Source organism: Cibotium barometz, chromosome 29 (assembly GCF_041138505.1).
Source record: "Cibotium barometz isolate CiBa-2024 chromosome 29, ASM4113850v1, whole genome shotgun sequence".
Taxonomy (NCBI): Eukaryota; Viridiplantae; Streptophyta; class Polypodiopsida; order Cyatheales; family Cibotiaceae; genus Cibotium; species Cibotium barometz.
Window position 1 is genome coordinate 54,037,801 of NC_141074.1, and position 11,604 is coordinate 54,049,404.

Below are 11,604 nucleotides of genomic sequence, written 5' to 3' on the forward strand. Positions count from 1 at the left end.
CTTGAGGTGTCATGCCCTTAATTGCTAAATTTGGACTTTTATTCATTAAAGAGACTGTTATATAGTCAGAGTCTCATTAGTGTGAAAGGTTTTGAACCACTTCTTATTAAGGGACAAAAGATAGGGCCCTAGTGCCTATGAAAGCATTATATATGGTAGAAGTCTTATGCTCAATAATTTATTCATCATTGTGTTATGCAATCTTGCTCTCTTGTGCTCTCTCTCTCTCTCTCTCTCTCTCTCTCTCTCTCTCTCTCTCTCTCTCTCTCTCTCTCTCTCTCTCTCTCTCTCTCTCTCTCTCTCTCTCTATGCTCCCGCACACCATGGCTTGATCTCTCCACCTCTCTTGTCACTCTCACTCCCCTTCGGCATGGCACCATGAATTCGAATATGGTATTAGAGCCAGAATAACAATCTTCTCATTGCCAACATCCTGCCCATGCTTCACATTTCTTTGTACGCTTTATGTCAGTGTTTTTTTCTTTTCTATCACTGGTGCATTTTATCCCTAGTTTATGTTTTTCCCTAGAAAATGCCATCATGCTCATCTAATTCTCTACGTTTTTAGGGTTTTTACATTTTTGAGGTTTTCCATCAGAACCATGATACAACCTATTTTTGGTACCAGTCTCAACCGACACATAATCTACATCACCAACATCCCTACTCTACGTTGATACCACTTCTACCTACCATGTAGCACCATACATAGCTATGTGCTACTTAAGCTGCATTTTTTCCTTCACTACATGAGTTGTGGTTTTCCCTTCATATACTATAGCCCACCATGCCTACACTTGGTTGCAACCAAAAGCAACCATCTACAGTGGTCAATCAACAAAACACAACCATCTACATCATGATCATGTGTGATGATTCTCTGGTAAGAACTTCAATAAATTAAAATCTCTTTCAACGTTTTTCTTCCTTCAAAGTGGAGGCACAACTCGCATAAATAGGTTCTTCAAACATTGTTGTTGAGATAACCACATGGGCTACATCTTATGCTTCTTTCATGAGGCAATTTGCATGGTCTTCATCGAACACCTTTATATGCATGACTTGTGGGACCTTCAACACCACATATGTGATCAAGGACACTACAATACCCATTGTTGCAACTTTGGGATCTTCTTCAAGATCATTGGCTTTACTGATAGTAGAAATATGAAAAATATGCATGCGCTCCAAGTCACATTGGCTCAAAAATGACAACACAAAAGAATCTTTATCGGCATCGAGCGAAGACTCTTCTTCCTCAACTTCTAGGCATTTTTTATTTGAGTCAAGGATTTTCTACCGGGGTTGTCCCCCAAAATTTGAATATTTTGTAGTCATGGGTTCTCTGCCCGAGTTGTCTTCCAAAATCTCATTATTTTTTGATGTCTTTTGGATATGTTGTAAAACCATGAGGCTAAAAAAGGTAAAGATGCATTCGTATCCTAGTTAGGAGTCGAGCAGTGTGACTAAGCAATAATCTCTGGTTCAATCATAAGCTACTTGAGAGAATAGCATGGCGCAAGAGGTGTGCAAGGCTAGGTTGCCTCTCTGTAGTTATGTGATAGAGTTACAGGTTGGCTACTTCTTTTGCATTTGAGTCTCAACATCTTCACTTTGAGGGGGCTGTTGGAATAGTCAGAGTCTCAGTAGTATGAAAGGTTATTTAGGTCTTTTGGTGTGAACACACTAGGTGTGAAACAGCTCTTATTAAGGGACAAAAGATAGGGCACTAGTGCCTATAAAAGCATTCTACATGGTGGAAGTCTTATGCTCAATAATTCATTCATCATTGTGTTGTGCAATCTTTCTCTCTTGTGTGATCTCTCTCTCTCTCTCTTCCATCCATCCATGTCTATGCACCCACACACCATGGCTTGATCTCTCCACCTCTCTTTCCACTCTCACTCCTCTTGGGCTTGGCACAATGAATTATACAGTTATGTGTTGATAGTTTCTAGCCATAAAAAGTGAGGCATATGTTCCTCATTAGCATGAGTGCCTTGCTTTTTTCGCTATGAATCCATTTTCTTTCAACAATTGCCTTTTGTTAAGGATTGTAAGAATAAGTCAATTCTTTGCATATGACATTATGCTTTGCAAAACTTTCTAAAATCATTACTATCGTACTCTCTTCCATGATTAGATATTAAAATCATGTTTGTTTGTTACAATACAAAGGTATGGGTATAGTTTAAGATTGAGAGATCATCAATGAATGTGATGAATTAGTTTGATCCTTCCAAAGATGTGTTTCAATAGGACCCACTATCTTAGTGCGTACTATTAGCTTGTGACATTCTTTTCTTAAAGCTTTGTTTAGGGTATTTCCAAAACAACAAGCTTCACAAACACCATGATTTAGCTGTATAGAAGGAACCATATGTAACCTTTTTGAGGTAATCACACTTTTAAATCTATATTACCTAAATGTCTATGTGAAAGTTTACAAGGATGCAATCATAGCATAATAATTGGTTTTTGGCAAGGATAAAACCTCAAGAGTTTACCATTCTTAATGTCTAGCAACATGCTTCTTTTCCCAAAATCTCTTATGTTGCAACCTTAGGAACTCAAAACAACCTTCATATTATTTGCAATGTTTAAACCAATACGGAGAAGGTTTTTTTTTTCAAGTCAAGCACATATAAGACATCGTGTAATATCTTATTCTTACCTTCTTTTATTAGAATTTAATTGGTCCTAATCGCTTTTACTGGCAATGGGTGGTGTATTATCACCCCCATATATTTGATTGACTTGTCTTTTTCTTGCATATGAGAAAACTAATATTGATGATAGGTCGTATATGTGAGGTCGCTCTTGAGTACCAAAGTCCTTGTGACTCATTCCCACATGCATAGCTTTATTTGATATTCTATATTCATCATAAGCTACAAAAATCATATCTTTTCAAGTAAGTTCATTTAATTTTTCATACATTTTAGATGATGGATGATTCCTTTGCTTCTTTTGATAATCTCTCTCCCCATAGCCTTGATTTCACATAAGTTACATATCTTCTTCTTCTTTTGATAATCTCTCTCCCCATGGCCTTATTTCACATAAGTTACGTTTCCTTGTGTCGTGGGGCTACCGGCCACTTTTTTATAAAATATTTTCCACTTCTTTGATTATGTGTGTAGAATTAAGTTGAGATGTGATTTGCTTTACCAGCTTGACCTTCCTTTAACTTTGTCATTGCCTTGTACTCTTTCTGTAAAATCTTTCTCTATGCCAAATAATTTTATAGAAGATGAATGGATGTTTTTTCTTAGGTCTTCTTACAAAGCCACATTACCTTAAAAAAAATTTTAATAGCACATTCTCTCTTATCACAATAGATGTAACCAAGTTGTCATAGCCTTCTCTTAGGCCATTCAATGCAATAGCAACATGAACTAATTTCTCATCTGAATTGTATCATCAATTGCTTCAATTTAATCTCTAAGCTCTTATAGTCTCACAAGATTTTTTGCATTTCTTTCAAATCCATTCACTTGGTTTTTAAAATGCAACTTGATTTCATAGTAGAATATAATCTATTTTCAAGAATATCCTAAGAAATCTTTTAACACTTTACTACCAAGGATATCATACTATTCTTAATGTAATTTTGAAACAGTTCAATGCATGTGGATCTTTGTCATCCTAAAGAGTTTGATCAATACTTGGCCAAGTCTACCTTCCTTACTTGTCTTCTCCTAAGTATTCTCCACACCTTCTTTTCTCTTCTTTACTTCCAAAATATTCATCATTTTAGACTTGTAGTTATTAAAGTTGTTTGCTTCGATCTTACTTTTACTATCAAGAAAATATAGTATAGCCATAATGACTCAAAATATATTGAGAAATTTCTACTTTGAAAGGATATCATACTTTCTTAATGTTAAATTTGAAATGGTTCAATGCATGTAGATCTTTGTTATCCTAAAGAGTTTGATTAATATTCATCAAAGTCTACCTTACTTTTCTTCTTCTAGGTATTTTCCACACCTTCTTTGCTCTTCTTGGCTTGCAAAATATTCATTATTTTAGACTTCCAATTATGAAGTTGCCAAGCGTCGAGCTTACTTTTATTATCTCATATAGTATAGCCATAATGAATCAAAATATATTGAGCAAATTTCTACCTTGAACTTAGTGTAAAAGGTTACAACATATGAAAGAGAACACTCACAAGATATAGAATATTTTATAATGTATACAAGAGTAGACTCACAAGAAATAGAACCTTTCACAACACAAAACTTTAAAACTCAAGTTTCACAATACCAAAGATAAAGAAGAATATTATATGACGGGTGTTATATGCAATGTGGCAAAGCCCCACACCTGTATGCTCTTGTGTTGTCTTAGCCCATAATGATGTTCTAGACACTGCATTGTCTTAACCACCTCCCACGGCCACCTTTTGGATGCATCTTCGGCCCCTTAATGTTAGAATAAGGTTTACAAGAGTGTGGATTGTAACTCTTCATTGTTGCATATAGCCTATTTGGCATAGTGCCAAATCTGATCTAAGTTGTCTCTAAACCATTTGGCCTACTAGACCATCAACCCGTGTGGATCTGGGAATATCAAGCACCCATGCTACACCATGGATACTCCTCATAATGGGATTGTACAAACATGAGCTAACTGGGTGCTTAAATACTACAATATGGTGGTGAAGCATTGATATCCACAATTAGATACTCTAAACCTTAAACATTTCTATATACTTAGAGCTTTGATAACTTTGAGTGTTGATTCTTCCCTTCTTCTTTGGTACCCAATGAGCTGATAATACACAATTTATTGATCTTCTAAGCCACTCCTCTAGTTATCTTTCAACCAGAAACTTGTATTTGATGCCAAATAATCAACTTTGAATGACAATTTTAATCTTAGGCTAATCTAGGCTTTGATATCGTGGGGTTTTCTGAAATCTTGTTTAATGAGAATAAGAGATAATGAGCCTATTCTAACAAAAGAAATATAATGCATAGAAGTATTGAAGATGACGAATTCAATCTACACTATTGAAATTGTTGAACTAAGAGTGAAATTGAGTACAATTGGGAAGCTTTAATCAAAACTATGAGCAAGTAGTGGATATGAACTTTGCACTACACTATTGAAATTGTTCAACTAAGAGTGAAATTGAGTACAACTGGAAAGCTTTAATCAAAATAATGAGCAAGTAGTGGATATGAACTTTGCACTACACTTTTGAAATTGTTCAACTAAGAACTAAGAGTGAAATTGAGTAGTACAATTGGAAAGCTTAATCAAACCAAATGATAAACACACCTCAATTAGATCAAGCACACACTAAATATCTTGAGAAGCATTCATGATCACTCCATGAATTATCAAGCTACAGAGACTAGCTCTTATAGAACTTTTATATGATTCACATTTAACAAATCTATAATAACATGAAGATTCCTCCATATTTTAACGAATCTGTAATGCCTTGAAATTTATCCATTTGGCATTGCTCCATAACTTGTATTCGATGATAAAACCTCCAAACACTAATGGCAACAGCGTTTCTTGCAAGTAGCTCTTAAACTTTGTGAAAACACCTCTTTGATCTGACGACGAACTCTTTACTAGGTAGGTGATTGAGAGAGGTTGGCTAATGGTAATCTTGAATTGTAGCACTTTAACCCTTGTTTATAAGAAGTAGTTTATTAGCACTTTAACCCTAGTTTATAAGAAGTAATTTATCCAAATATCCATGATGAACTTGGTGGATCCCAATAGTGAAATTGTTATATATATTTTATAAGCTACATTTCATATTAAGTTCATTCAATTGCTAAATGTGTATATATTGCATATGTAAAACCAAAGAGAGAACATAGTAAAACCAAAGAGAAAACATAGTAAATTTGATGCATAAACCATCAAAATTTAAACCACTATATATTTACCATGTACCATGCTTACAACATTAGATGTCCCAAAACATCATTCCAAGATCGATACAATATTTAACCATATTACCTTCATTGAGTGAGCATAAAAAACATATCTTCAACCCTCGGTTCCTCTAGCAACATGTAATTAGAAGATGGAAGAGAATTGTTTGGAAGACTTACAAAGTTCTTGACATTCATCGAAAGGTGTTTGGAAGACTTACAGAGTTCTTGACATTCATCCAAAGGTACAGACAATGGATTACTTTTGTGACACCTATGATGTAGCCAAGAAAGCATTTCAAGCTATACCTTTAAACCTCTTCCCAAATGCTATGCAAGGCAACATGGCAAAGAAACCCTCACACAATTCCTTGTGGTAGGCGAGTTCTTTTGGACTCGTGGAGAAGGATGTACTACAAACATTTCATCTTGTAGAGATGCTGACCTCTGACATTTATAAAAAGGCAATCATCTGGACCATGTATCTCCAAACCATGGACCTGTCAAAGGTGCTACTCATCAATGCTGTGAGATGGATTCATCCATGGTGACACAAACTCTTGCATTTCATCATGAAAGTCAGATTCCTTTCCTCACAAGAAGCATGAATATTGGAAAAAATATTTTAACGCTCAACATGCAATGCACATGAATCCAACCTTCAGATTTACAAACCTTGGATCTTAGATTCTTCCAAGGACAGTAAGTACTTCTCCATAAAGATGGATTAGCCGTTGGTTAGTGTAGGTAGGCGCAAGAGAAGAAAATGACCAGGAGAAGTAGGTTTTCATGTTGATTTTCGCAACCCCATTAATTTGATGGTAGCTGTTCTTAGTGATGGAAAATGGAGGAATGGGTTACATTAAGTAGTCTATCTATAGCCCACCACAATAGTGTAGCCACCCACATGACTAGTGATGTCCAAATTTGACATTTCATACTTGAAGGTCCATTCTATGCCAAATCTTCCTACACAACATGGTAGGCAACCAACAATTGGAGCATAGCATTGACATGGATGATGGACGACTCCACGGGCAACCACATTAAGAAGACGACATGATATTTGACACTAGGTGTATTGTATGATGATATAAAGTAGAAGACGGCTTGCCCATTACTGGCCCACAAGAAGGAACCCCGCGATAGAGAGACCACTTCGAAACACCTCAAATAATCTTTCAACCACAATAAAAGACAAAATTTCTTCTATATGTATTTAAGCCAATATATTATATGGGTAATGGATTATGGGTGACAGATATATATAGATACATGTACTCTTTGAGTACATATATCCCTAGACAGAGGCTCAGGTAGGCTGTCCAGGGTGAACAAGTGTGGAACTTCGGAAACGGGCCATTAGTCTAATTAGACCTGGTTCTGAGCATGGAAGAAACACCATCAACGTGATGAGGTGCTGGAGATGGTATCATCTTTGATTGCTTTGCCAAGCAAAGTCTGCCGGTGTCGTCTTGTTGCCACTCTAGTTGAATCATCATCCCATAAGGATGCTCCTCTGACTTTGTGCCTGGGATAGCTACAAAATTAGCTCCAGGCAAAACCTGCATTTTGTACGATGCTTCAGATTGGCATTGGCTGTCCTTGGGAAAAAATCATATCAATATTCTACCACCAAAACCCTCCTCATTCAAAGCTGGTTTCCAATATCTATTAGAGGCACATACAAAGAAATCAAATTAAGACATTTTCTTGCCTGTAAAGAGTCACCACTTGGCAAGATCACAGTTTCATACCACCCCTCTGCAGCAGCACTTTCAAGCTCTGCTTGTCTTGCTATGTTCAAGAACACATCCTCAAGAGTTGTCAAACTAATTTGTATATCTGCGATGCCAAATTCTGCTTCTTTTTCTTGCAATTTAGTAAAAAAGTCCTGCACTTGCAATAATGAAGCCGAATTTTTCAACGACATTTAAATAAAGTAAAAATATAGTGCTTGCACCCACCCACACATGCACACATACATGCATGCATGCATGCAAGCAAATCAACACTATCCTGGTACAAGTGCCCTCGCATTAATGAATTTATCTCCCTCTTTTAACATTTTAACCTTGATGAAGCAAGCACAAGGCTGATAAATGGGAGAAAAAAGCATACCACCAGCTTCCTCTCCTTGTCCCGAGGTATAATAAACGTGATAAAAGCATCGTTCTCCTCTTTAGGTTGCACTCCAAGTTGCTGTTGTACCCACTTGTGTGTGTGTGTGTCAGCTTCATAGGAGAAGAAAAGGCATTTGCTTTCACAATCCTAAGACTACAGCATATTACCAAAGAGAGTCAAAGGAAATCACCTCTTTAAAAATCCTCTTCAGTTGTATTGTTTGTATGTCACCTTCTCGTGGTGATTGCCGCTCGTTACTTGTTCTAGTCAAGCTCACACTCACAATGTATCCTGCCCCGAAACGAGACTTTAAATGGAGTGATGTACCGATGCAGCAAAGCTTACCCTTAGCCATGATAGCTATCCTATCACTCAACACATCTGCTTCCTCCATTGAGTGAGTAGTCAAAATGATTGCCCGTCCCCTCTTTGCTCTCTCAATGATGTCCCATACATGCCTGCGCGTTATCGGGTCCATACCAGTCGTCTGAGTTCACCAGCAATAACAGAAAGGTTGGCAAAGTTTCCTATAGATCTCAACATGAACACACATAAACAAGGCTTCATTCTTGATGAACATGAAGAAAAAGACTATAAACAAGGCTTCATGCTTGAACAAAAATGGCTACTACCGGTTCATCGAGGTAAACAATTTTTGGGTCTCCAATTAAAGAGATGGCAACACTTAATCGCCGTTTCATTCCTCCACTATAGCTTCCCACCCGTATGTTCATAACCTCTGAAAGCCCGACTTGCGAAAGCAGCTCCGCCGCCTTCTGTACACAAACATGTTTACAATAAAACCACCATCCTCCAAAGTATCTTCATCGTAAGTTGCGCTTTCTAAGTAAAAGACTCCAAACAAAAAAACCTACCTGCTTCTCCACAGATGATGGGAGACCCTTGATTCTTGCAAAAAGGGAGAGGTGTTCCAGCCCAGTCAAAGCATCCCACAAAACATCAAACTGAAAGGACAGGTTGAGTCACATTGCTTTTCAAGTGTACCTAGAAAGGTCACAGAATAAAAATAGAAGAAAACCTTTTATCAACACACACCTGAGGGCAGACTCCCATGTGACTACGGATTCTAGCCATGCCTCGCGTGCTTCTTATTGAATTTCCATAAACGAAGGCTGCAATAAACTACGTACAATGAGCCACATGATAGTGGATTTATGACAACTTCTAGCATCTTTTTTAGTACCAAGAAAAAATAAGTAATTGGAGTGTATGGAAGGCCAGGAGAATAATTAAATGGAACCTGATTCAGCAAGAACGACGTCTGATAAAGACCCAAGGGGTCTATGAGACCAAGGTCCAAGAGGGTTTCATATGTTCTGTGTGTAAAACGAAGAACATACAAACTCGGAAACATAAAAAACATAGAAAAGACAAAGAAACTAGGGCCACATACTATGCAGGTCTTATGTGTACAATGAGTAATAGGGCCAGTGGAGCACGTTCATCATGTGTCATCCTCCTAAATGACAGCATACGAGGAGGCAATGTCACTACCTGAGGCAGTGCTGCTCTATGATGCTGGAGTGTATCCTGGATCTGGAGTTGAGGAAGGTTGGCCTGGATCTGTAGGGGTGGAGGGGCTTTGGCTCTCTCAAGAGACTATGTGTGATCCCTAATAACTCCACATGTACGAGGAGCTAGCAGGTATCTGAGGAGCTAGCGGGTCTCAGATCCAGGGGCAATCGCTTTGTGAGCTCCAAGGTCTCTCTGTCCTCTCGGATGTTGCGTGGGTTTGTCAGTCACCTAAGGGGGGCCCTAAAGAAGACTGTGATGGATGTCTAAGTGGTATCTTCCTGATCACGTCTCCCTGTCCAGTGTCTGTAGTCTCAATAAGCCCTCTTGGTGACGGCACAACTCTAGTAAGTAGACAGAAAGAAAGAAACAACACAAAAAACCAAAAAAATAAGCTGCCAAAACAACACAAAAAACCAAAAAAATAAGCTGCCAAAAGAAAAACAAGATGAACATACTGCGTGCACCATTAGTGTACAATGGAGTAGGCAGCAAAAGAACGTCATGTGTTGCGTCCAGACTCATCATGTCTCGTTTTCCAAATGTACCGAAAGGATGCAAAATAAAAGTTCAAAGCTCACTAAGGCACCATCAAGGGATAAGAAATAGCGCATATCATGATCCAATGTGACCATCAAGGGATAAATAGAGCATAGAATCAGCTGTTGTTTATGTCCGTATCAGTGCATATTTCTAGAAATCAACATCTCGGCTTGTTTCTCTATATGTATGTACATGTGTACATACATACATTTATTGTTTTATATATATATATATATATGTATGTATGTGTGCTCTTGCTTTGAAGTCTCTTAACAGCAAGATGTCCCCATGGCAACAAAATATGTCCATATTTTTGTACAGTGCATGATAAGTGACCCTGGTGATTGCTGTGCCATCTCAAATGTATGGAGATCTCTCAATATGAAAGCATCATGTTGCGATGTATAAAGTAGAAACATTATGTTGATGACACGCTCATCTCACAAAACGACGAAGGATCACATGCTTTGTAGGTATAGATAGAAAGTATTGCCACCGTACCAAATCCCCCCCCCCCCCCCCTTCAACCCCACTTCCACCCCACCAAACTGAAAACTGAGTGCACAAAGCGGAAGCAAGATGAGCAGTAGAGTGTGCTGAACTGAGAGTACAAGAGAGAAAGATATGAAGCTAAAAATCTGAATATACTGCAACGAAAGCAATCCCGAGCAAGAGACAAACTAGTCTCATAAGCGAAGGATACAAAAGGTGAGAGTGTGTCAACATATGAACCACACAACTCAAGTGATCAATGAATGAGAAGGGGAGAAGCCAGCCCACCTATTTATAGGTAAGAAGGGGCTGGCCCACTGGAGCATAAGAGCTGGCCGACTGGAGGAAAAATGGGAGAAGAATATGGCCAACCCCCAACCAAGGGCCAATAAAAGGGATAAAAATGTCATAAATCTGGACCAATCTGGCAGCAGACAGGGTGAATGCTAACACAAACATACTTGAGCCTCATCCCTGCCTGCAACTTCCAAATGTAACAGTGTACCATGGGCAAGACTCTCTGTAGAGGGCCTCTATGTCAACAATGAGGTACCTACCACTAAATGCCAAGTGAAGTTACATGAAGAGTTACATGAAGGCTGACCAAGGTGTCCATTAAGCCATGCAGAATTTGATTTTGATCGCCAAGTGAAGTTACATGAAGAGTTACATGAAGGCTGACCAAGGTGTCCATTAAGCCATGCAGAATTTGATTTTGATCGCCATACATCAAATACAAAAACCTTGCTTGAATCAAAGGAAGTAAAATAAAAATTCAAACCACACAAGGAAGCCATCAAGGGATTAGGAATATAGCATACCATCGCCAGATGTGACTGGAATGATCCCGGTCAGACAATTGATAGTTGTTGTCTTCCCAGCACCATTAGGACCCAATAGGCAGAAAATTTTGTTTTTTTCAATATGGACCCATAGGCTCTGCAAAGTGTTTTATTTTTTATATTATGTTCTTAAACAGAAGAGCAAGAAAAATTTACAATGC

General features: G+C 38.1%; 1 protein-coding gene across 9 annotated transcripts in view; it reads right to left on the bottom strand.

The window, feature by feature from the left end:
• Window positions 1–6,802: 6,802 nt before the first annotated feature.
• The window catches only part of LOC147622366 (ABC transporter A family member 2-like), a 51,621-nt gene continuing 46,819 nt past the window's right edge, over window positions 6,803–11,604 (bottom strand). For 3 of the 9 annotated variants that reach the window (XM_086823486.1, XM_086823482.1, XM_086823480.1), the window contains exons 9-16: window positions 11,423–11,540; window positions 9,090–9,166; window positions 8,909–8,998; window positions 8,666–8,809; window positions 8,224–8,520; window positions 8,031–8,123; window positions 7,627–7,803; window positions 6,803–7,474 (exon numbers count right to left, since the gene is read on the bottom strand). In XM_086823486.1, the coding sequence (XP_086679612.1) occupies window positions 7,277–7,474; window positions 7,627–7,803; window positions 8,031–8,123; window positions 8,224–8,520; window positions 8,666–8,809; window positions 8,909–8,998; window positions 9,090–9,166; window positions 11,423–11,540 (1,194 nt within the window). In that variant the 3' untranslated portion in view covers window positions 6,803–7,276. Of the gene's footprint in view, window positions 7,475–7,626; window positions 7,809–8,030; window positions 8,124–8,223; window positions 8,521–8,665; window positions 8,810–8,908; window positions 8,999–9,089; window positions 9,167–11,422; window positions 11,541–11,604 lie in introns of all 9 variants that reach the window. The other 6 variants (XM_086823487.1, XM_086823483.1, XR_015269688.1 and 3 more) reach the window with 5 other exon arrangements.